The sequence below is a fragment of the Alexandromys fortis genome, unplaced genomic scaffold (assembly GCF_014885135.2).
Source record: "Alexandromys fortis isolate MF-2015 unplaced genomic scaffold, M_Fortis_MF-2015_v1.1 scaffold_36, whole genome shotgun sequence".
In the NCBI taxonomy this organism is placed as follows: Eukaryota; Metazoa; Chordata; class Mammalia; order Rodentia; family Cricetidae; genus Alexandromys; species Alexandromys fortis.
Window position 1 is genome coordinate 5914580 of NW_026067915.1, and position 26770 is coordinate 5941349.

General features: G+C 43.2%; 1 protein-coding gene across 1 annotated transcript; it reads left to right on the top strand.

Annotated features, from left to right (window-relative positions):
- The first annotated feature begins 1829 nt into the window (after window positions 1-1829).
- On the top strand, window positions 1830-25064 carry Mrpl3 (mitochondrial ribosomal protein L3). Its single transcript, XM_050139479.1, has 10 exons — window positions 1830-2086; window positions 3024-3208; window positions 4317-4408; window positions 4879-4977; window positions 9609-9708; window positions 11605-11665; window positions 18983-19091; window positions 20928-21005; window positions 22737-22814; window positions 24594-25064. The coding sequence occupies exons 1-10, from the start codon at window positions 1995-1997 to the stop codon at window positions 24744-24746; spliced, it is 1047 nt and encodes a 348-aa protein (XP_049995436.1). The 5' UTR covers window positions 1830-1994; the 3' UTR covers window positions 24747-25064.
- The last annotated feature ends 1706 nt before the right edge of the window (window positions 25065-26770 follow it).

Consider the following 26770-nt stretch of genomic DNA (forward strand, 5'->3'; position numbering starts at 1 on the left):
AGCTTCATCCACACAGCAATTCCATTCAGAATCAGGTAGAACTTGGCACTCAAAACAAAGTTTAAGATGGATTCTCCCTCATCCTGGACCATTGGTTGTGATACACTTCACTCATTTTCCTCTCTAAGAGAAGTTCTAAGGCAAGGATGACAACACAGACGCTACAGAGAAACACAGTGTCTTGGAATACATCCCTGTGGTGACACTGCCACAATTTAGACCTTGGCTTTACAACTTACTAGCTGGACAACATTATTTAAGTTCTGCAGCCTCCCCTTGCCTACAGTTGGGATAATGATAGTATCCATATGAGGTCATTGTAAAGATTCAGTGGGGGAAAATATGCTGAGAGAATGAAAATAAATCCTTTTACCACCCATACTGTTGTGTTTACAACAGAACACCAACGTTGGGTATTTCTAAAGGCTGCTAAAAAAAAAAACTCATAAATCATTCTTAGTGCCCAAATTGGCTTTCCTGTCTCCAGATTAACGACTTAGGAGCCTAATTGCTGAACCGTCTTTAATTCTTCATAGCATTCATTTTCAAATAAGTTCATTTCCTTGAAAATACCTTTAAAATGCCCAGTGTAAACCTAAATCTTATAATAAGCATCTCCTTGTTGCTGCATCAAGCTAATTAAACTTAACTTCCTACGAGTTCATTATACTCTTGGTTATCATTGACTGATGAACAGATGCAACACCGAGCACAATGCTACTGTACACTACAGGCATGCAAAATACTAGAACTGGTGATAGTAGGGAATTTTTCTTATTCTCATACATAGTATGTGTCAGGACTCAACGGAAATGCCTCTCTTAAATATCTGTGAAGCCAAGGAGCTAGGATGAAGAGATGCAGTATTTTCTCTATGAATCAACATATTACTGAGACGTGGCCAACAACAGTGCTGATTGGGATGTAAGAACAAATAAGGATTTCGAGACTACAAGTTCAAGCAGTAGCTAGGTCCTTCCCCGAACCTTTTAAGCCAGGCTACCCAGATCTTTAACAAGAAAGAAAAAAAAAAAAGGAAGGAATGAAGGAAGGGAGGGAGAGAGAGGGAGGAAGAAGACACTGAAAGGGACAAACTGATATTTATGCCTTTCCAAAAACACTCATCTGATCATCTGACCGGGAAAGGCACTTTTGAAGTGGGAAAATGAATGTACCATGCACGGTGGGCAAGTCCTGGGGCGTAGAAGACACAGAAACTTTCGGTAGCTGTGCCACAAGCACTCTGAAACTTTGTGATAATACCATTTTCTGCAGCAATCACACCTGATCTCAAATCCACGAACCACCTCTCTGGATGTTTCGAGCTCAAGATCTTTCACTAGTCAAAGAACTGCCTAGAACTATGTATGCCCAGCCCTGAAAGTCGCACGCCATTGTATTGGTTTTGGTCCCATTCTAATGTTAACACACTCCAGACTTAATTCAGTGTTAACTCTATCCATCTATTGTTGGCATGAACATAAAATTTAAGTTTGTGTCCCCTCGTTTATAATATAGAAACAACTCCTCTTCGGGACTGTTCTTAGGATTATCCAATATAAACCTGCCAAAGTGCTGCTTAGCACGGTGAGTTGTCCCGTCCCACAGTGGGGACTTTTGGAGGTGAACTATCTTTCCTTAGCTTCCTAAGAAAGTTTGATCCTTTCTTGCTTCGTTCTCTAAAAATTAAAGCCCAAATATTTCCTTTCCCATTGCTAAAGAGAGAAGTCAGTCACCGCGTCCATTGGCTAAGTAGGTTCGTTTGGAGACGGAACCATAGTTCAGAGAGGTGGGCCTCCGCCCGGAACGCATTGAGAAACGGACCGGAAGCGGCCCTGCTGTTCTCTTCCTCCGCGGAGGGCATGGGCGATCCAGCGGCGTGACTACTGTCCCGTGCACCCTTCGAACGCGTGGTACTCGGTTTGGGGACTCGCTGGAAGCTCCGCGGCGGCGCGCCGGCAGGAGTCGCGAGCCGATCCGTGCTCGGCCCCTCCATGCCGGGTTGTAGGCTGCTGGCGCAGGCCGGCGCCCAAGTGTTGGGCTGTAGCACCAGAGGCCTAGGTGCTGCCCCGGGCTTAGGGAATAGGTGGGTATGGGCAAGAGAGTGGGTGGAGGGGTGCGCAGCCATCACAGCTGTGTCCTTGACCAGAGACTTGGCCCGCGCAGACGGTCTGTTAGAAGCGGAAGGGGTCCTGTGTCCAGGGGTGTGACACTGATTAAGAAAACGTCTTTTAATCTAAAGGCTCGAAGGGGTAGCGTTTTAATATTTAAGAAATTAGCTATTAGCTGCGACTATTAGCAGCAGCAGTAATGTCTTCTAACCAGTGTGCACTGTACAAGACGAGTTTGTGTTAAGTGTGTATTAGCCGTGTGCCCTGTAGCCAGCCCCCTGTGAGCAAACCACTGTCATAACAGTTTTTTAGATAAAGCTGACACCAAAGGGAAATAGGTTGGCTAGAGTCAGTCAGCTCGTAAGTAGAAAATCACTCTTGATTCCAAGCTGGAACTTCCTAACTACAAGCCAAAGGAGACTGCACCAAGGTTCATTTAGTTTTGGCCCGCTCCGTGCAAGAATTACACACACTTTGTTCTGCCTCAGAGCTCACTTAGATCCTTCTTGGTGTGTCAGAGGTTTGCATTTCGTGTATTTTAGTTTTGTTTCTAAAACTTTGTATATTTGGTTTCTTAGCGTAGGCCATGTCATTACAGGGAGGAGGAAAACTGAGAGGAAATCCAGCTTGCCCAGTGCTCCATTGGCTCTGAGAGTGTCAAATACACATTTATTTGGGCTAGTATCCCCTCATATGTTTAGGTAAGATCGTTCTTCGCGGAGGCAGCAGAAAAGCCTTCAGGCTAACCTTGATGAAAGTAGAAGCCCCAGAGTTCTTATAAGAAATTTTAGGGAAAGTACACGATCCATTCCATTCCCTGGGGCCTTGAGTTATTATCCTAACACGGTGGCCTCCCCTACATTAAACAGAAATAATGATTTGGTTTTCTTGTTGTTTTTGATTTATTTTTAGAACGAATATCTGGTTCTGTGTGAGAACTCGCCACAGCAACAGTAGCACTTGGTGGGATGAGCATCTTTCTGAAGAAAATGCCTCGTTTGTTAAGCAACTGGTCTTTGATGAAAATAAAGCCCAGTTAGCAAGTAAACTAAATCCCCTGAAAGATGAACCATGGCCTTTACATCCTTGGGAACCAGGTGATTTGGGGGGTGTCGAAACATGACCTCTTAATCACAGTATGGCTGGATGCATGAAAGTGGTAACTGCCTTATAAATTTGACATCTCGGATCTCTTGAGCCTGTCGGTTTCAGTCTGTTTTGGTTGCCAGCTTATTTCCAAACTCCTCATCTGCTGCTAGTAAAAGACTTCAGGAAGGTGTCTTGTGAGAGGAAAATCCCTCTGGATATACGACCTTCCTCCCCTAGATACATAGAATGTAAAATGAATGGGAAATGCTATGAAGAAAAGGTTGGAGAAACCTAGTGTAAAATGTCCTGAGTGGGCACTGCTGTTTTCAGTTGGAACCCTTGTGTACCCATCTGGATAAGCGTAGTTCCACACTCAGCTCTGTTTCTGGTGTGACTCTAAACCCACGCGGGACCAGACCAAGCAGGATGGGGCCTTTGCTGTTGAACATGTGGTCTCTGAAGTTACTGAGACACTTAAATTGTTTAGTGACAAAAGTTCAAGTCTAGCCTGGCTTGAGCTCTCAGTAGTCAAGAGTGTTCTTGAACTCCTGATTTTCCAGCCTCTACCACCTGAATGCTGGGTGATAGGCATATACCCTCACGCCTGGCTTACTGTAGTTCATGAGATCAAACTCAGCCTTTCCCGTGCAACATTCCTAGCTCCAGAAGTTCTCAACAGAGTACATTAGGACAACCTGTGGCATCTGTATAGTATAAGACCATCTAACATCAATACCTTTTAGAATTTGAATAGACTTTTGGTTTTTCAAGACAGTCTTGGCTATCCTGGAACTCCATTTGTAAACCAGGCTGGGCTCGAACTTACTGAGATCCTCCTGCCTCTGCCTCCCGAGTGCTGGGATTAAAGGTGTGTGCCTCCACTACTGCCCAGCAGATGTTTTCTGATAGAGGATATTGGACAAGATCTGAAACTAGGAAAGAATAATGATAGATTTATATGCTCTGTATAATTCTGTTATATTAAAACTGAGTGTTAGAATTGTTTTACATGTGCTCATTTTATAAACATTTATTAACCACCAGTATATTGTGCCTGATATAGTTACAGATATTTAAATCTATAAATAGCCTTGAATATATTGTATTTATTGCCAGGTTCTTCCAGAGTTGGCCTTGTCGCCCTGAAGCTGGGCATGATGCCTCTATGGACCAAAGATGGTCAAAGGCATGCAGTCACATTACTTCAGGTAAGAAAACATAGAACATAGAAGAACACATAGGAACATCTGTGTGTGTGCCAAGATCTGTGTACATAAGCTGTAATGTTGGAATGTGTATCCTGTACAGAAAACCGCATGGGAAAGGGGAGAGGGACAGGTAATAATGAGGACCTTTGCCTCTGATGGTTCTGGGGAAGTGGAGTCTGGTTTAAACCAGTCTTCCCATAGTACAGTTAGGAGACCTGGAGCAGTGCTCTGGCGGAGAGGGATAACTAACAGATCCTCAAAGATCTGCCACTTAGTCCATTCTTAGAAAATATCTCAAGCCCATCCATCACTTTCACGTACGGTTCTTCCAGTCCCTGACTGTAGCTGTGATCACGTTGCTGTCAGCGTGGATGAGTTAAGTAACTCTGAAATCCTAATTATACGAGGCCCTCGTGCTGGCTGGGGAATCACACTACAAGCTTAAGTTTTGTAAATTTTATTGTTTTCAGGTACAAGACTGTCATGTGTTAAAATATACTCCCAAGGAAAGCTATAATGGAAAAACAGCAGCCCTCACTGTGGGTGGAAAAACCGTGTCACGCTTATATGTAAGTATATATTCCCATTCCTAAAATAGCGCATTTTATTAGCTTCCGCTCTGCCTGCTTTCGTGTTTGAAGAATGTTCTGTAGTCACAAACTGCGACTTTCCTGAGGACTGTTTGGGAGAGGCAGACTAGCAGAGGCTTCTGGACCCTAGCAGACCCTGGGTTTGGCCTAGTGCTTCTTCCCTCCTCCCCCCCTTCAAGCCTATTTGCCCTCACAAGATATAATGTTTGTACATCTGTAGGGGACTAAAGGTACCGCCCACCTAGTGGGCTTGTCGCAGGACTAAATGAGGTACTCTGATGTGCCTGGGCTTCATAGATGCTCCGTAGATCTTGGCTTTGTTTATTCGGTTTTTTTTTTTTTTTTTTTTTTTTTTTTTTTTTAGTGTGTGTGTGTGTGTTTTAACATATAGAAAAGCATTATTTCCTAAGTAGAGTGTTAACAGGGTGCTGAATGTGTAGCTTGTTAGGAAATGCCCCAATTACTACCCTCTGCTGGTGTCTCAGACCGAACCCTAGAAGTCAAGATGGTGGTCACCAGTAAGTGACTAGAACACAGCACTATCTCCAAATAGTATTTTTCATTGTTTACAAAATAAACACGGGCAAAAATCAGGATGTACCCATAACAAGTAGCAAATATTTCTTGTAAGCTGTGTGACTTTTCCTGAGGAGACACAAGCAAATATCTACTCCTTGCAAATAGGGAATCCACAGCAGACCAAAGACAAAAACGAAGGCCAGCTTGGCAAACCAGTGCCGTCACAGGGTTACTTAGAGGCATATGAGTGAAGATTGCATACAGGAGTTTGGGCAGCTCAGTCCAACCCAGGCAGGGTAACAGCTCTAAGTCTGCAAGCCCGGAGCTCCCGGCACGAGGTGTGGACTGCTCCAGGCTGAGGAATCTCCTGCATGCAGTGGGCTGAGCAGTGCTGTCGTAGGCAGTTGGTGGCTGCTTCTATGGGCTCAGGAAGGCCTTGTGAAGCCTCACAAATATAGTTGGAAATTGCGAGGTTTGCTCTTGTCTCATGAGTGCCCCCTCCTTCCTGGAAGGAATGCGTCATTCAGAGGAAATTGCTACACTAAATGTATGTGCTTGTCACAATTAACTTCTTTTGAGTGCTTACTATATGCCGGTGACGTCATGTGAAGCCTCTTGCATCCATTCATTACCACGCATGATCACTTTAGCCTCTGGGGTGGAGGAGTGGAGTCACTGGTCAGGACTGATTGACCACGGGTAAGAGCAGGGCAGACTCCACAGACTTGCGTACTTACATGTTTCTGGATATTAACCCCCTGCGAACCCTCAGACTGGTAAGAGGGGTGACTGAGGTAGCCATCCCATAAATCAGCATATATTCAGCAGCCACAGAACTGGAGACAGCCAGTCCACCTTGTTGAGGGCCAAGGCAATTCACAGGGAGGGAACAGAAACGAACAATGAATGTAAAAAGAGTGCTTGTGGAAGCCATTTCCTTGTTTTTTATATGACTACTGTCATTTTTATTTTCATTATCAATTTTGTAAATCTATGACCTTATGTTCTTGACACTTATAAATTAAGCATCATATTGGGACAGTTTGTTCTGCTCCAAAAGATAGATAAATAGTGACTCCTCCAATACTGCAGATAGCAGGGCTGCTCTTGCAGAGGACCCAGGCTCAGTTCCCAGCACTACATGGCAATTGATAACCACCTGTGACTCCAGTTACAGGATGTCTTATGCTGTCTTCTGTCCTGTATAGGCACTAGGCATACACATGGTGCACATACTACAAGCAAGCAAAACACTTATACATACATTAAAAAAAATCATCATTTTTTAAAATAAATAGGAGGTGCTGGGGAACACGGTTGACCCTGGGTGCTACCATTAGTTCATCTTCATCTGCTTTCTCACGTCCTTCCCTCACCCCGCCTCGCCCCCACCCCAGCCCTCCATGCCCTACTCATAAAAGTAGAATTTGGAGATCTCTGAATTCTGTTCCAGTTCCGAAATGCATGTCAATTCTCTGAATCTTTTAGTTCTCAAAGAAAACACACTTGGAAGCACAATTTAATATATTCTCTTTTACTTAATAATAAAGATGTAGTATCAGTCAAACACGAAGAATATTTCCAAAGCAGCACAGTACTTACTAATAATTAATTTTTTTCAGAAATGATAGCACTCCACTTTTACGCTCAAGACTGCTGTCCTCCCTCCCCTCTGTGTATAAGCCTTAACGTCATTTGCAGCACCGGGGGGGAATTTTGACATTGGAGTGCTTTTCCTTACATTGTGGTAGATGCTGACCACTCAGCTATATGAACTTTGCGAGCCATTCACTTCGCAATGGTCTGCTAGAGACAAAGAAGGGGGTTAGAGATCAATGAGAAGGGAGATGATCAAAGTATGTTCTATGCATGTATGGAATTGTCACAGTAAAACCCGTTACCCTGTGTCATTGATCTGAGCTAACAAGAAGAAAAAGTTGCTTTGCCAGGGTGGGAAGCATTCACCATTTATAAGTGTTTTTGTTTAAAAAGAAGAGATTTTTTTTCCAAACTAAAAATACCCTGGCTACTTACATGTTTTGCCCTCGGGGAAGCTGCATACAGATTGACTATATAGAGGGGTCTTGTTTTTATCTTTTGGTTTGCTTGCTTTTACAAGACTATGAATAGAAAATATTGGACAGTTGGGCAATCAAAATAAGTTGATTAAAATGGTTTTGTGTATAATAGGGCAAGCACCATTGTGTTTATTTAATCTGCAAAGAATTTACACCGCTAAAAACCTACACTAGTTTGTTTTTGTTATTTCTGTGTCTTATAAATAAAAATTGATGTGGTACATAGTGTTTCTTCGTAAGAACATTAAATAGCCCTAAAAGTTGATTAAATCAATTCATCTTGGGAGCAGAGCAATGCTTTCACTGTAGGAAGGATAAATGCTGAGACATTCTGCAGCGGGAAGACAGCTCCATGGATGGGGCTACCCACGTGTGACAATACTGTCAGCCTCCAAATTGCCTTTTTGAATCATTTATTTGGAAATTTAGAGGGGAAAGGAAGCGGGGCCAACCAGACTGTTACTATGCGTCTGGTTTCAGTTTAATTTGAGCATTTGGTTTTTATCAGGACTAAAACCTAATTTTCTATTATCTTTTATTTTTTAACCCCACTCCATGTACCCAAATCCGATTCATCTCTCAGTTGTCTTCTCCTGCCTCACCTGCCCCCCCCCCCACCTCAGCTTTTTTTTTCTCCAAGGAAAGCTAAAAAATAAAAAGCCAGGAGTGGTGGCACACTCCTTTAATCCCAGCATTCCAGAGGCAGATGCAGGTGGATCTTGTGGGTTCAGGGCCAGCCTCGTCTACAGAGTGAGTTGCAGGACAGCCAGGGCTGTTACACAAATAAACCCCATCTCAAAAAACAAACAACAAGATAAAAATAGACAATAAGAAAACTCTCCTCCGTCCTTAGACCTAGTATTATAATATTATAATTTTAGTTGAAACAATTATTCATTTCTAGTGATATTAAAATGTATATATTTTCTTAGTCCTTTTTATGATTGAGCCTAGTGTTAATGTAGGCTGTGATGTTCATTTTATAATTTTGTCCCAAATGCATCTTTTGTCTCAGAAGCGTCTTGATACACTCCAAGTTCAATATTAATAATATAATATTATGCCTTATAAATCAGCTGAACTATGTGAATGTCAAAAGCAAATTTGAAATCATGTAAATGAAATGCATGTGAATTCGAAACATCAGGAAAGTAATTCCAGGAGCCAGATTTGTAAGGAAAGCTTCAGTGTTTGTTCTTGTAAGATTGAGTAAGGGTGAAGAAGGGGGCTTTGGTATTCTCAGCAGGAGAGAAGGGAAAGAGCAGAGAACGAGGGCAGAATCTGGCTTTCAGATTTCTGTGTTTCGGAGGGAACAGTGGCTTCTCGAGAACAGTGTTCACTCACAGCCCATTAGAACAGCTGTGTCCTCCGTGTTCACTGCACAGCCCCATTAGAACAGCCGTGTCCTCCGTGTTCACTGCACAGCCCATTAGAACAGCCGTGTCCTCCGTGTTCACTGCACAGCCCCATTAGATCAGCCATGTCCTCCGTGTTCACTGCACAGCCCATTAGAACAGCCATGCCCTCCGTGTTCAGAATACAGTTCACTGAACTGCAGGTATAGATGATTTAAGCAATTTTTAATTAAGTGTATCATTATGGACATAGATAAAAGGTCTAAGGAATAAAAAAATAGGCTGAGGGGTTGGCAGGTGACAGTATTTCAAGAGGCCTGAGTAATTAAGAGGGCAAGTTACCCAAAAATTTGTTGGAAAGGCCCCATGAACAGAGATCACGGACCTGTGACCAGTGCCTGTTGTGCTTTTAGACCAGTGAGGTCATCCATTCTGTCTGAGACTGGTACACCTGGCTGGATCTTAAGCAATGCATTTATTTGTTCTTAGATGTAATCTCATCTCCTGTAAACAGGGACTTAGATGCTGTTGGTTCATTAGGGAAATAAAATGTGCTTTGATTTTTATTTTTCTGGGTGTTTGTATCTTGATTTGGGTCTCTGCATTCAGGCCCTTGTACTCTTAATGTGCTACTTATATATGCTACTTTTCCCTCTAGAAACCTGATTCTATTTTGGAATTTTACCGAGAACTTGGATTGCCACCGAAGCAGACAATTAAAATCTTTCATGTAACAGATAATGCTGTAATTAAGCCAGGTAATCTGAGTTCGGGAGAGGAGGGAGGTAAAAATACCCAAATATGTGGTTTGTTTAATGTCAGCCCTTTCAATACAGCTAAACAAAATACATAGTCCCAAACACTTATTTTTAAATATAAAACCTATCTGATTTAGTCACTAGGAACAAACAAGTCTTTGTCCCTGGTAAGAAGGGAAAGCTGTAGGATCCTCTTTGTTTTCCCTGAGAGGGAGGAGCTCTTGTTTGCTAATGTGGAGTGTCACATTTTTTAAAAAGCCTCTCCAAGTCAGTGTTCTAGCTTTAAACTGTGTTCCTGATTTGCGAGCTAGGATTCTGCTAGGAATAGTACACTCCCCTGGAGAGTGAGAAAATACAGCCTTGAAAGGAGAACCGCCAAACATATCCCTTGGAGAAAGATTCATTTCCCTGTCCATGGAATGTCAAATTAAGGTTTGACATGTGATTTTACTAAAGCACATGGTTACTAAAGTATGATATTTTGGTGTGTTTTGACCCTCAAGAGAGCTCCTCAGTTTTTGAACTTGAATTGCAGCAAGAAGATAGTGAATTTTTTAATTTTAAGGCAAAATAAATTGGATTATAAAATTTTGGTAAGACTTGCAGTAGTGGCTATTGATCTGACTTATAATGGGCATATATTCCACTTGGAATATAAACGATTTATTCTGAAGCAAATTTGAGTATCCACCAAATTTGCTGAGTCCAGGCACTGATATTAGCATATCTCGTTTGTCTAAGATCATATCTCTGGTCATGTCTAGGATGATTATAAAAGTCAAGTCCACGTTAATTTTTGCTCTAGCTCAAACCATATTAAATTACATCTTTGTGAGGCGGTGATGGCCAAACAGCAGTTTGAGTTGCTCAGCTTGGCAAAAATGAGGTCCCTTGTAATCCTTTAAAGTTTCTTTTCTAAATTAATAGTTTTGATTGACAAATCATTTGTATTCATGCATAGAGTATAATGTGATGTTTTGGCATACATAGAATGAAGTTTCTAGCAACCCTAGATTAATCTTACCTTAAAGCAACCACTCTTAAATACCACTACACCCTGCTCTGTGTACTAATTAAACAAACTAAAACTGGCTTTCAGTTTCATTCTCAGCTACATTGAGAATCTAGTCATTTTTGTCATTTTTTTTTATTTAATTTGGCTCCTAATTGATGGTGTACTGTTGACTCTTAACCAAAAATAACACATTTTTTAGGTCAGGGCTGTGACTTACACATATTTCTAATATAGATTTAGGAGTATCTGTAAGGGCAGGTTTTGTCTAATCCAAAGACCTAGGCTTCTGCTAGGTGAAAGATTTGTTCAGCATGTGCCTAGACCAGAAATAATCTGACATGACCGGTGCTGTCTGAATGTCCCCTCTGTAATCAGTGGCCAGCAAAGGAGAGGCTGAGTCCAGGCCGTGCATCACAGTCCACTGGATGACGGAGACTGCATTAGACTCCGATGCGTTCATTCTTCTCATACTTTCTCTTTTCCCCTTGTGTGAAATGGATAATATACTTTAATTCAGCATGCTTATTCACTGAGACAACTGGCCATCATTAGATCTGTTTGCCAGCAGGAGGACCAGATGACCACGGGACTCACTCATCCTGACCCGTGCTTCATGAGCCCATGAAGGAGCTTTAGTCAGATGTGGTCTGTGGCTCACTCTAGCATGTGTGCCTTGAACAGGGTTCCCTTGTCCCTCAGCCTTCTCAGTGATAGCTAGAACTTGTTTGTGGATAGCTCCATTGTTTGGGTATTTCTACTGTTCCTAACTGCCCATGATCTACAAGCATTTGAAAGCACAGCTGGGAGCCTTGTGGGGGAGGAGTCTGAATAGTCCTTTCTGTGCGGTGGATAACATGATTTCTCCTTTTCTTTTTATAAAGGGACCCCTCTTTATGCTGCTCACTTTCGCCCTGGACAGTATGTGGATGTCACAGCCAAAACGTAGGTCTTCAGCACTGCACTTCTCCTTTGCTTTGGTTTCTTCATATGTTAGAGATCAGTAGGTGAAAGGGCGGTCATTCAAGTCAGTGAATAAAAGCCCATGCCCTCCCCGCCTCTCTGTAAGTCTGACTGTCAGTTTTAAAGGTGCACTGGGTTAGTTCCAAGCAATTTCCATCAGGTGAACTGAGATGTGTGCTTCCAGACACGGGGCTCCGAGCAAGGTCCTGAGAATTAAGTGCATCCCCAGTGAGGTCTGCTTTGAAGACCAGGACAGCACACACTTCAATTGTGAAACATGCCTGAGCAGTGCTGATGTCTTCTGTGTGACCACGGAGTAGTTTAATTGGGCGTGCTCTTTCCAGTTTCTTGGAGTATAAGATTTTATACTGTTTGTGAACGTGGTTGTTGTGTTTAAGTGTCCCAGTGTAACTGAAACCTGTTTGCAGTTGTTTCATCAGAAACTAGAGGAAATTCCACACTCAGGTCTCGTTCGGAGCATGAAGCTTGATTCTTGTGTTAGCTGGTGAGACTGCTGTGTGTGCCTGCCACGCTAACAGAAACGCTGCCTTTGATTCATTTAGTCTGGGCTAGTATTTGAGAATCTTTAACCATTTCTGCCCCGTGGTGTGGTGTCTGTATGATTCTAGGAACTCTCTAGATCTTAGAGAAGTTACTGCTGTAATAGAGTACCCAAGTCTGTGTAGATGTTTGGAAACTGTTCCTGCTGGCTGCTGGAACGCACACGACCTAGAAAAGCCAAAATTACAGGGGCACCAGTTGTTATCAATCCTTGTCCTCTCCTCATGGATTCTGACTTCATTCCTTTGTCTGTTTACTTCTCTTAGTCACATGATAGTGCCTACCAGGGCATTCTCACCAAGAGCCCTCTGACAGATAAAGGTGTCCATAGACTCTGGGAGAGAGCAGTTTGTTTGCGTTGACTCTATGATGGTGACAACCAAACAGCTGCTTTACCCAAAGACACCTGGTGAGTGTCAGGCTTGGTTTTTCACCAGGCCCACCTCAGGTCACACGTAGGCCACTTCAGAAGTCACTGGGTGCCTTTATGCCTGTCCAGCTTTGTAGAAATGACATGGGGTAGATCGGCAGTTAGAAGTCTGACCCTGTTCCTTTGTTTCCCTAGTTACTGAAACCAGTAAGATCACTTGACTTGTCTCTTGGTGACACTATTCAGTTTTTCTAACCTTTGGTTTGGTTAACTAGTGAAGACTGGGTTATAAAGCATATTATTTTACTTTTAAGTTTATGAATTATTACAAATCGTAAGATACCACACACTTCTCCTGTGAACTTTACATACAGTGCTGTGTGAATTCCATTATATAACTTGCAGGACATATGGAGACCCTGAAAGGGCTTGCAAAGCCAGATGCCTTGGTCAGCAGCTATCTTGTGACTAGCTTGGTGTGCAGCTTAGCTTTTCAAACACCTGTGCTCAGTGGATGCTTTCAGTTCGTGTGCTACTATTGAGTGTCTTTGGCTTTTTTTTTTCTTTTGGTAACTCCAGTTTTGTGTATCAAGTAAGGGTGGGGAATGTTTCCTTTGTAAGGTTCTGTTTCCAGAAAACAAGATGATTTGAAATTATGTGGAAGTCTTAAGTCTAAATAGCAGATAAGTGTGGAAGAACAGATAGCCTCAGGATTAAGACAGTGATGGTCAGCTCTGGAAGAAAGGAGGACCGCTTGGAGGAGGTCCTCGCTGCTGCACGTCTGCAGCTCAGCTTTCGTTTCATTCCTGTGCGGGAAATGGGCTACCCCCATGGAAGCACACTGCATTCTGGGCTGTGCATCTTCATGCAGACTGCCTTCCATTGGATCTTATGTAACCTTGTGCCAAGTGTTTCCAGGGACTGTACCACTTGTAGCCAGCATTACTGCATTTCTCTGGTGCCTTTAAATGCTTGTGGTCTGACTGCTCACATGAAATTGGATTGAACTTCCGAGTACAGTGTCTGACTTCCCGGGCCATGGGGTGTCTGGACAGCACACACGCATTTGCTTGGTTTTCTTTATTCCTCTTAAATTTTCTAGTGCCCGAACCTCAGTGCTTCTTATTTGGAAGGCAGTTCCCTGTTCAGAATTTAAGCCCTTCAGTGTCCATGGGAGTATTGTTTTCCCCTTTATCTGTGGAGACTTGTCTTTTGAGTATAGGTTCTGTATCCTCTCGTTTCCCCCCTCCTGTGACTGATGTGAGGACAGGCTTTTCTACTTTGTCCTCCATTTCTTGTCCATTTTCAATACTATCTGTTCAGAGCAATAAGCTTTTAGACATTAGTGAAACGATGTGGTTGGGATACAAAGAGATAAATCTCTCAGGATCCACCCTAAGTCACGGTTGGAGGCTAGAGTTTGGGAGGAATTGTCTCAGAGTTGTCTCTTGCTTTGTTGTTTGAACATATTTTAGTGGCTGTCTGTATTTCTATAGTTGCTTTCCTAATGCAAACCTACCAAGCAGCAAAAACCAATTCAGCAAGATAATAAGTGACAGGTGAACAAGGTCACGCCACAGTAGCTCTGTGACCAAGGCAAGTTCCGTGATCTCTTTCTACTTCATCTTTAACGTGAGCGCTTCGAGAGCAGTGAGTGGTCCTCAACCTTCCTGATGCCGCAACAGCACCTCATGTTGTGCTGACCCAGCCATAGATTTTTCATTGCTACTTCATAGCTATAATTTTATACTGTTGTGAATTGTAAATATCTTTGTCTTCAATGGCCTTAGGCAACCCTCAGAAAGGGCCATTTTATTCCCAGGGCTTACGACCCACAGGTTGAGAACCACTGTTGTAGCTCCTGGCTCAAACCTGGCACTGAGTACTACCTCCTCAGGGGCATTGGCCGCCATCACCATGTTGTCACTGCTTCTTGTTAAGTTTAAAAGGAAGCTCCACCTCGGGAAGAAACCTTGAGAAATGAACAGAAAACATGAAATCATTAAGAGTCCAAGTCTGATATCGTCTAACATATCAGACATTTTTCGACATAATAGCTCTAAAACAGAGATGTAGTCAACACGTAAATGATTGTGCATTTCTGTACCCCCAATAAAACTTTATTTACAAAACCAGGATGCTCAAGCTAACTTATGCCAATCCATGACTTAGACCATAGTGAGAAGAGAATCAGAAGCAGGATACTCAGACTACCTTTTCCTGTGACTTTGGGGAGAGAGTATATCTCGAAGATTAAGGAAACCACGAAGTGTACATTGATGGCAGCAGGGTGGGGAGACGCCAAAGAAGGGCAGAGAACGCCTCTGAAAAGAGGACACTGACTGCATGTTTGATGTTAAGGAGTCGTTCACTTTCTAGATTGTGATAACCATAGTGTGGTTTTGTAGTTTGAACATGTCCCTACCTTTCCTTACTGTAATACTGTAATGTAAACGATAGACTCTCTGGAGATTGCTTTAAGTACCCTTTTGGAATTGCAGAGCAAGAGAATCAGATGAAATATGGCAAGCCCGGAGTCAGCAATTGCCAGTGAGTGATGGATGCTTCCGGCTTCATTATAGTCTCCATTCTTCAGTAGGTGCAACGATTTCATATTAAAAATTATTTTACAAAAAAAACCTTTTGCATTTTTAGATTAGATTAATCTCAGAGTAAATTCCAGAAAGAGGAAAATCGGTTGCAAAGGTGTGGATGGTAAACCTGAGGAAAAAAGAGGAGAGAGATGTCACAGAAGCCAGTGACAAAGAAGAGACTTGGGGTGGGACTGTGAATGATCCTTGGAAAACTGAGCACAGGTGGTTCAGAGTAGATAAGTAGTCTCTCCTTGCCTCAGACATGTTTGCCCTGGGTATTAGAAACATGTAGAGAAATACCTGCTGGGTGTGTTTCAAAACTGTTGGTTGTCAGTATTTGGGCATTTGTCATGACAAGGCCAGGGAATGAAATTCCCATATATTAACCTCTAGAGATAATAGGATTCATTGGGAAACGGTAAATCATGTGATACATTCTGGAAGAGTCTACGGTTGATCGTGTAGGCCTCTCAACCTTTTCTCTTTCCTTTCTTCCCACTACACAACAGTAGTAGTGTTAGGTTCACCTCTCTAGCTGGTCATTGGGCTAAGTCATCACACCAGGGTAGGCTGAGTTAAAATTTGTTGATTCCTTGCTCTTGTTTTCCTTTTGTTCTCAACTTGGATAGCAACTGGGAGAAGCCGGAGTCTCTCTGCCCTGTATGCAGTCATATGGGAAGCATGGGCCAAGGAACGGGGCAGTAGTCTGCTAAGTGAGACAGACCTCTGAGGGGTTTCTTGTTTGTAAATGACTTTGTAAATGGTGTAAGCATCCTAAATAAACTCAGTTTTGTTTTCCTTGTTTTCACATGAGCCTCACTGTAATTAGAATATCTAAAATTGCATTCTCCCTGATTTGGATTTTCATTTGATTTATTTCTTCAGACATTAGCTAAGAACTACATAGCTAGACGAGCAGTACACACCTACAAACACAGCACTGTTGGAGACAGGAGGATTGCCGTCAGTTCTGAGCCAGCCTGAGTTAGACAGTGAGCTCCAGGCGAGCCAGGGCCGCAGCATGAGACCCTGTCTCAGACAAACGAGCAGGAAAAGGCCCACAGTGGGTGGAGGGCGAGGGAGGTGGGCATCTGTGTTGTGTATAAATTTCTGTTAAGTTTTTCTTCTGTGACTCACAGAAGTATTATATTTGAGTCACACCAGGGTAGGCTAAGTACAGATTTGTTCATTCCTTGCTTTTGCTTTCCTTTTGTTCTCAAGTTGGATAGCAACTGGGAAAAGCCAGAGCCTCGCTACCTGTGCCTCCCATGGATCAACAGGTGCACTCTCTCCCTGCACCCTGAGCGAAGCCAGTAATTGTCGTGTCACTTGTGGTCTTGCCTTTTGTTTAAAGGTTATTTACTGAAGAGGTTCCATTGTACACAGTGGAGCTCATGAAGTGTTCCAGACCAGACTGGAAAACAATATGCAATTAGCTGACATGTAATTAGCACTTTGAGGGAACCACTTTCATCTTGTAATCATTTACTCTAAAATGAGCTCAATTATCTTCTGTAATTTACCTGCTTGCGTTTACTGGTGCGTGCACTCAGCTGTCTTTTTAAGGCAGATAATCAGTTTGAGAACTCTGGAGGCAGTGGTGAACGTCTACAAAGGCAGCCATGTTTGAATGTGGTATTTTTAAAGCGTGTTCCTTCAAGATGAGTATTGCTGGCTGCTCTCCCCTGCTGCTCTTAGCTGCTGCTTGCTAAATGATAGAATACTTCCAAATTATTCCTCACTTCCTTCTCTTCATTTGTAAATTGCTAAGCTTTTTGCATTACTTTGCAAGTATGCCCTAAAATTCATTGTTAAGTGGAAATATTAATAATATCTGTAGCACAATTTCAGTGTTTGATTTTCATAGCTTTTCTTTGGAGTGCATCTCTCTATGAAATTATCCAGTTCCTTTTTCATTGAATTTATGTTACACTCTAGTTTAGCTTTTTGTTAGGACGACTTATTTTTGTAGTTATTGAGGGAAGAGAGAGAGTAGTATATGCTGGCAGAAAGAGATGCAAGCTACGTCTAATTTAGTTCTGAACCAGTTTTGATGTGTGATTTGAGAGCGCGTGCCTGTTGGACTCCATTTATAGCCTCTAATTGTTTTCAAGTTCAGTTCTTGATTTATCTAAAGCTGTTATTCAAGGGGCTTTCTTCAGCCCATTGTCTGATGCATCTTTGTTAATAAACGTGTAGCAAAGTCCTTGTAGAAAGAGTGTGGTTTTCACGCTATTTTGTAATTGGTCTGAACAGTGCACGTCATAGCTGGCTTTGTTGAAACTCCACAATATTGCGTTAAAGTGTATCGCCACTGTCTGGTGAAAGGTGAAGAAAATCTCCACCCTAAGAGTGTGTAGATCATGTCTGGAGTAGACTTGGAAATCCTCAGACCTGCACAGCATCACTTATAGGGATGGATGTACTTGACCTTCAGAGATGGACTTTAGTATAGAACCTTGGTGTCATTAGCTTGTTTCTTTAGCTAACAGACTTTGCAACAAAGTGTTTTTCCAGTTTTTCGAGACAGGGTTTCTCTGTAGCTTTGGAACCTGTCCTGGAACTAGCTCTTGTAGACCAGGCTGGCCTCAAACTCACAGAGATCCATCTGTCTCTGCCTCCCTAGTGCTAAGATTAAATGTGTGTGCCACCACCATCTGGCTTAAAAATAGTGTTTAGGTTATTAAGAAACTGTCTTTCTCTACTTTTGCTTTTCCACTAGCTTCCTATCAGCCCAGATCAAGATCATCTGGTGTCCTCTAAAACTACTTGCCCATCATCTAGAGCAGTGGTCCTCAGCCTGTGGGTCATGACCCATCTGGGTTTGCATATGAGATATTTATTCACATTATGACTTAAGACAGTAGCAAAATTACAGTTATTAGGTAGCAACAAAATTTTGTGGTTGGGGTCAGCACAGCATGAGGAACTGTACTAAAGGGTTGCAGCGTGAGAAAGGTTCAAAACCACCATGCTGAAGGCTCACCCTTGTAGGTGGCAGAGCCAGACTAGAGGTGCATTTATTCAGTGCTCTGTTCTGTGCCCCATCTGTTGCTCCCTGACTCGCAGCCCTCACACAGTGGCTTAAATAAATCTACAACCTCAGTGTCTGTGGTTAGAAATTCAGCATACCTTGCCTGGCTGTACCTGGCACAGGTCCCTCACAAGGCCACAGTTACATTGGACCCTGACTAAAGGAAAATTGCCTCCATGCTCAGTGGCATGGCTGTTGCTGATAGGAACTACCCTCGCTACCTTCTGCTCCATAGAAGTGCTTGTTTAGTGCAGGGGCTTCTTGCAGAGCAAGAGGAGAGAGTACCAGAGGAGTCTCTGCTAAGCGAACCTCAGGCTGACAGCCCATCTCCTAGCATATTTTTCTGTTAGACTGAATCAGCCCTAGGCTCCTGGGAAGGGGATTAAGGACGGCATAAATACTAGGAGATTGGGATCTTTGGGGCCCATCCTAATGGCTGCCTGCTGTGTCTGTGAGGAGACTGACAAGGTTAGGAGGGTGAACCTTTCCTAGGTAAATTCCCCGAGCTTAGCTTGCTATTGTCTCACAGTCTTGACCTAACATTTGAGACAGAGTTAGACTCCAGGGGGAGGTGCAAGCCAAGACAGACGAAGGAATGTTCATTTGCAGTTGGCTGGTATGGCCTTTTCTGGTTATTTAGATAAGAAGTCTTGTTAGAACTCCAAGGTGCTGTCAAGAAAGTACAGTCAGAAATATCTTATACTCCACTCATTATGTAAATTCTAACTTTTTTCCCCCAGTATTGGTAAAGGTTTTCAAGGTGTCATGAAAAGATGGGGATTTAAAGGCCAACCTGCTTCTCACGGTCAAACGAAGACCCACAGGAGACCTGGAGCTATTTCAACTGGAGTGAGTATAAATAGCGATGCTCATTGAGGGAGGTGGGAGGTGGGCAGGGTCTCACTCTGTAGCCCGGGCTAGCCCAAAACTTGTAGTACTCTTCTTGCCTCAGCCTCTGACATGCTCGGAATGCAGGCCAGGTGCTCCACCTCTGCACAGACTGCTTGCCGTTTGTCAGGTCAGGCCAGATGACTTCAACCTGACCGCAGTGGGTTCCTGTAGTCGTCCCCCTTTTGTAGGCAGGCCTCCCCCAGTTCTCTAGTGCATAAATACCCATGGGCAGCACTCTCTGTTCCTACCTTTCCTAGCGTCCTATCTGCAATCCTAAGGCAGCTGCAGGTAGCTACTCCATTTTCTGGTTCACATACTGGTTTTGCCCTGGGGAAGCAACTGAGCTTGTCAAGGATAGCATTATAGTGTATTGGGGGTGGGGCATTGAGATTAATGGAGAAATAAGCAATAATAGCATAAGAAATGAAGAAAAGACCCTCTGTTTTGCTAATTCAGTATTTCTTTCCCAGAGGTAGAGCAGAGACTGCCTAGGGAGCTTTTGAATAAAACCTTTGGAGCCTCAGAGGAAATACAAAGTCCCTGTATGGTTGGTGGTTGGTTACATATTCCGTTTCTTTCTCAATAAGAAAGAGATGATAGCTCCCCTTAGGTACTAAGTTCTCACCTAACAGGTTGTATTACCAAGAAGTGGAATTTTTGTCTTACTGTCTACCGAGAAGAGAAATCTGTTCACAAGAATGCCAGGAAATCAAAATCAGTGTTGGGAACACAGCGAAGGGGAATGGGCAGAGCCCTGGTTAAGCTCGGCATTTAAACATAGCTGCCTGGTGTGCTCCTCATCATTTCCTCTGGGGAGTGTCAGCCTCTGAGAGTGTGCCTGCCACACAAGACTGTCTGCTCACTAAGAGCTCAGCGAGTGGGCCCCTCACTTCACATTCGATTGCTTCAGAAGAGGGGTTAGTATCCATGCTCAGAGCCAGCTGGAGCCAGATGAACATTATTCTAATGATGCAGATAACAGGAGTCGAGAAAGTAGCCTCTCAGGTGAGGGAGAAGCCCATTCAGGCTGTGGGGGTGTGGGGGGCCCAGTAAGCCAGGAAATGGGATGAGGTAAAATCAGCCCACTGGTTTCCTTTGACATAGTGATGTGGTATGTTTGTGTTTACTGTGTTTCTTATTGCTATATTTTTAACTCCTGTCAGAGTTAGATCACTTAGTATTCCTGCTAATGAGTTCGTCTCCTGTCTGCTTCTTCATGTGTGTTTATTTCCCGTCTGGGAGTGCCTACTGCTCTAATTGGCACCATGAACCTCGGAGAGCAGGGCCTAAAAACAAGGCAGACTAAAGTCTCATGCAATAGCCAGCTTTATTCAGAGCATCAGACTGTTATACTCTGAGGGCTAAGAGGAGTCACATGAGAAAGTATTCAGTCACGAGGACAAGCCACTGCATGCAAAAACATGTTTTTCCAGAGGCACATGAATAACAACAGCTGACGGGAACTCGCTCCTGTCCACCACACCTGGGAGGAGCACAAAACACTCCAAGAACAGTTCTGTGTTCTGAAGAAACTGAGGTCACAAGACTCTTGTCTGTTTTCTTGAAGTTTTCTCACAAGCACCCAGAATTCTCACATGACTTCCATCTTTGACTGTGTTCCAACATAGGAGTAATAGATAAACATCCGTATTCAGTTAAAGAACTGACCTAGCCGAACAAAGGATTTGGAAGAGTAGAACTTAATCATTCTTGTTTCTGGTGTCCACTGTGACTTAGTCCGTACTGTTTCAGATCAGAAGTACTCAAAGTGTGACCTTTGTTTTTGTTGTTCAGGATGTTGCCAGAGTCTGGCCCGGAACTAAAATGCCTGGGCAGATGGGAAACCAGAGCAGGACAGCGTACGGACTGAAGGTAGGTCTGTAAAGGACTGGCTGTAAGCTTGTATGCAGAAGCCTAGAGGGTCCAGTGTCCATGTGTGTCCTGAGCAAGTGTGCTTCACCACTGTTAGGGTGTGGGGTTGGTTTGTAGGTGTGAGCAAGTGTGCTTCACCACTATTAGGGCTGTGAGGTGTGGGGTTGGTTTGTAGGTGTGGAGTGAGACTCACTCAAAGGAAATGAAACTGAGCTGTACTGTAATGGGGGCTGCATAGTTATATTTCACATCTAAGCCGTGAAATGGATACTTGTTACAAAGAAAAGAAAGAAACAGTGGTTTACTATTTGAACTGGAATATTTTCACAAGCTCCTGCAGGAGGAAAGGGACTCTAAGCATTAGATTGAATCTTCTTCTTTATAAAGAGAAAGGAAGCTCCCCGACACTGTGCTCCTATGTATTGTGGAATCACAGAGAAGTTGAAGGGTGTTGCTGAGCTGTCTCGGATTGTATGTCAGGTGTGTGAGTGAGGTAGATGTGGGTAAAGAATGGAGCAGACTGTCCCAGTAGAGGGGAAAAGAGCACTGCATTGTGGGACATGCATATTCAGAGAGAGAGAGAGTGTGTGTTTTAAGAGAAGTTATATTTAATCTACTAATCTGAGAAAAGACAAAATAAGTTACCCATACCAACAACACCCAGAGGTAGTCGCTGTTGCATTTTATGTATCTTCTTCCCAAGTTGATTCTACATACATTTAATGTTTAGATTCTGCATGGATTTATATAATTATGTCGGACTTCTCCAGAGCAGGTGACTTTGGATGCTTGACTAGACAACCTGATAGGTAAACAAAGGCTATTTTTAGGAATCCCTTCTATGATTGTTGTATGAGGCTGAGAAATCCCACTGTAGGCTTCCTGCAGACTGGAGCCCCTGAAATGCCTCTAGCCCTGACTTAGCCCATAACATCAGCCAGAAAACCAGTGATCAAATTCTCAGTCTGAAGCAGAAGTCCTGAGAATGAGGCAGGGGCATGGACAGGCGCTGAGTCCGAAGTCTGGGAGCCTGGAGCTCAGATGACTTGGGGCAGGGCTTCTAGTGCTAGTCTCTCTCATTTATTGTGGCCCCAGCTGATTGGATGCAGTTCACCCGCTGAATGAAGTCCACACACAGACTCCCCACAGGCACACCGGAAGTAATGTTCTTAGCACTCCTTAATCCGGTCAAGTTGACACCTGAAGCTAATTATCAGATAAGTCTGTTTCCCACTGTTACTATTTTACCCTTAGTAGGGATCATCTATTTGTCACAGTTTTCTGTGTGGTATTATTAATACCTTGATAGCCCATTTATTCTCTTACTGTCATTTTTTTTTAAACCAGTCTGTGTGTGTGTTTTCCTCCATGTTGAGATGTTTTCAAAGGCAGTCTGCTTGCCTGGCTTATTTTAGAGATTAGATTCGATGAGTTATGAATTCCCAGTTGCTAGTTGTAGAAAAGAAATAATAACCAAGCCAGAACTGAATTTCCACGTGTCTGTCTTGGTGTAAGCAGACTATGGAGTTGAAGTGGCCATCAGCCGCCACTCCTAAAGTAAGGCGCACTGCGATCTTCAGTCACTAAATAAGACTCAGAGCTTTTCGGCCTTTGCTTGGTCTTCAGTAGCAGGTGTGCTCACAGCTTTGTAGGCACTTTCTCGGCTTTTAGTAACACATTTGCTACTTCCTGGAGCTTTTATCTCACACAAGTTGTTGGCTTCATGTGTAGGTGTGGAGAGTGAACACTAAGCACAACATAATCTACGTGAATGGCTCTGTACCTGGACATAAGAACTGCTTAGTGAAGGTATGTACAGCTGTCTCGTTTCTACCACTCGTTCATCTCTTTTGACCTGAATGTCGCTTCTGAAGCATCTGTCCTTCCTCTACGTGTTCTCTGCCCGGTGTCCGAGCTGCACCTCAGCGAAAGGAGCCCTACAAAATAGCTACACATTGGAGTTGTGAAGCAAAGAGCTTGTGGGAAAATGGGCTTCAGGGAAAGAAAGGAGCTGGTGCCAAAATGTCATTATTCCTCTGTCCTTTCAGGGATAGATGAGTTTTGTTTTGGGCCAAAGAACCAGAAGTTCTACGGTGGGAATCATGATCCAGAAAGGTGACCAGGCCCAGGGCTCCCAATGACAGCATCACTTTGTCACACCTGCCTTCCCAAATACCTACTGTCATTTTCAAAACTAAAAAGAAAGGGAAAAAGGAATTATAACTAACATGTTGACCAGATAGAGTAAAGTGGAGCCTGGAGCTTCCAGAGACTTAGTTCTATCCAGTAAAACCCACAGTGCCGACTCAGACGAGCCTTGGAGATGCAGGGTAGAAGCTGCCGCCTGAGTGTCAGGAGGTTCATGGTTGAGTGAACACAGAACGTTCACCATCGATTTCCAGCAGAAACAAATGAAAGTTTCAGTCTTAACTGTTGCATTGTATATTGACGTACTGAAAACATCATCAGTGATTTGTTATGGGAAACCTCAGGTCTATAAAAGTGTAAGCGTGACTGGGAGTCACTACCTGGACCCCTTGTGACAGATTTTATCAAATAAGCACATAGTTTTCTTATTGGGTGTTTTCCTGATTAATGCTGAGTCTAAGGTTGGTGAATTGGAAACAAAACAAAACTGATCGTGATGGTTTCCTTCTGCGCAACGTCCTGCTCATTTCTTGAAACAATCATAATGAGGGCGTTTAAGATAGAACTGCCTTTATACACTTAGTGTTCCTAGCAGCTGTCATTTTGACTATTATTCATTTCTTCTTGCTAAAATGAATATGTCCTATTTTACTATGTATATAAGTGTATTTTTCCTTCCCTGAATGAGGTGTATGGAAGCTTTGTGGAGCCCAGTAACATCCAAAACTAAAATAGGGCATTTTAAATCATATCGGTATTTCTGCTAAAATGTGTCAGCTATGAATCCAGACCTAATTTGAAATATTTTTGGCCATAAAATGTTCTCAGAGCTACTGTAAACACTTATGGCTTTCTTTTATTGCTGTTGTCATTCTGTCTTTCACCTCTTAATAAAAATGCTTTTTGCCAAATGTAAGCTAATTTCTTTAATAAAAGTGACGTTTTCCTTTTCGTGCTCTTACAGTTAACTAAAAATTCCATGTTTTTAAGCCTCACCTTCAAAATTTGGTTGTAAGTATAGAAAACAAAGTAATAAAAACAGACCAAAGGAGTAGATAATAAAATGGATAATTATTAGGTATTAAATTTGTATTTAGTACCAGACCTTCATATTTGAAAAATAAATGTGGATGTAAAAGATAATTGTGATGTGACTTTAAAATATCCATTCTGCTGGACAGTTAAATACATACGAGTTATTGTAAGTATAAAGTATAATTGGTTTCATTCTTGTGAGGTAGATGGTTCAGTTGAGGAAAATTGATTAATCGAGCTTACTAGAATACAAAGAGAAGCAACAGTAGAGTCATTGATCACCTCTGTGTGGAGTGGTTGCATTCCTGTTCAAACACACAGGAACAGGTATTTTTTATTAGTGGTAATTTTAAATACCATAATTGGTATCATTTATGAGTAAGAATTTTTCCTTTATTCCCTCAGGTCAAAGACTCTACGCTGCCTGCATATAAGGATCACTGTAAAAGCCTGCCATTCCCTACTTACTTTCCTGATGGAGACGAGGAAGAACTTGCCGAAGACTTGTATGACGAGGACGTGCTGCAGCCCAGCGCACCTTCTATTACATTTGCCTGACGTCACTGACGTGCCAGAACTCTGTGCTCTGCACTCGAACCAGAACAGTAATGGAACCAGGGATCCTGTCCCTCTGCTTAGTGCGATGCTGTGCTCTTGTTGTTATCAACAGAAGCAAATGCATCTCTTCCTCCTCACTTCAATCTGATTAGCAAAATTACTACATTAAATAATGTAATCACGTGGATTAGATTTGTTAAAGTTGTCAGTTAACAAAGAACAATGTTTTGCCATTTGTAGACATCACTCTCTAGACACATTTATGTTGATCTTAATGGTTCTTTAAAATATATAAACAACTCTTATTTTAAAAATGTATCCCTTAACGTGTGATTTTGAAACATAGAACCCAGGGGGAACCACACTGCTACCTGTTGGGGCAAAGAGATCATTTCCTTAAGAGTGCCATTCTTAGAGTTCAGAAACGCAAAGGGGGGATTTGGCTTTTAGTCTAAGTTACAGAAGCCTGTTTGTTCAAATGAGCACTGGGTGGGCATGTAGCCCCAGCATGGCCTGCTCTGGGCGAGCCGTGCTCCTCACTGCTGCTGAGCACTGTAAGCAGGTGGGCGCGTCACTTCTTAGCTCTTCTTGGCTGCTGATTTGGGTCTGAAATGCCATTTCAGGGTTTTGTCTTGAAATCGGGGACCATTTTTTTGTAGCCACACTACATTCCAATTAGCCATTCTGACCAACATTTGTGCTGGTTATAAGCAGTAAAATAGGGATAGGATAGTACTAGCCTTAAGTAATCCCATATGCCTCAGGAGGACCAGCTGATAAGCAGACTGCTACACATCGTAATCTCAGCACTAGAGAAGCTGAGGGGAAGGTTGTGTGCTTGAGCTGAGGGGCCAGCTAGAGCCACACAGCCAGACTGTTTAATAATAAGGAAGCCAACTGGTCAAGGTCACCAGCTTGAACAAGGATGAGCTGATGTGGGAGTGTCATATATCAATCTGTTGATTTCATTGGCTGAGCAATAAAGAAACTGCTTGGCCCTGATAGGTTAAAGCATTGGTGGGTGGAATAAACAGAATAGGATGCTGGGCGGAAGAGGAAGTGAGGTCAGACTCTGCACTGCTTCCAGAGGGACCGGACAGCCGCCATGCTCTGCTCTCCCAGGCAGCTGCAACCCACAATGGACTTAGGCTAGAATCTTCCCGGTAAGCGCACCTTGGGGTGCTTACACACATCATTAGAAATGGGCTAGTCCAGGTGCGAGAATTAGCCTGTAAGGGATAGAGTTCATGGGCCAAGCAGCTCTTAAATGAATATAGTTTGTGTGTTGTTATTTCGGGCATAAGCTAGCCAAGCGGCCGGGGTGTTGGGGACGCAGCCCCGCTGCCGCTCTTATTTCAACAATGAGCCATTACTTTTTAGACTTCTAGGGCCTCTAGCCCCCCTCCTAAGGCAGCCAAGGCCAAAATCAATGTGGATCAGTTGTTTCCATGGTGGTCCTGGCTTGGGTGATTGGATGATGCAGTTGTCATGACTGAGAGCACTTCTCACACAGGACAGGTAAAGGATAGAACTTAGATGTCAGTACTAGTTGACTGTAAGGCCTTTAATACTGAGGTGAAGACAAGGGATAGCCTATGGGAGTGACCTCTACAGCAGTCCACAGGTCAGTTTGAATGGATGGGAATCCAGAGGAAACTATGACCAGGTGTTCCCTTTGGTGTCCAGAGCTTTGTGATTTACAGTCTCAGACAGGACAAGTCAGCCCTGAGATTCTCATTGCAGGGCAGACTCCACCAGTCTGGCTGGTCAGAAGAACCGCTTTGAGAAAGGATGTCAGTCACAGGGAGAGCATCTGTTGCTTGTGGTGATGTTGCTCCGGCCTCCTTCCTCCATCCACCTAAGCCCCTGCCTGCAGAGGCACTGGTGGCCACTGCAGCAAAAACCAGCGTGGGAGGGAAAGGCTGTGTTTTCGGGTGCTCGGGTTCCTGCTCATCATTGTTTGAGCCTCTGAGATGATATTGTGAAAACCTTCAGACACAATGACGCCTCACTGTCCAGTAGAA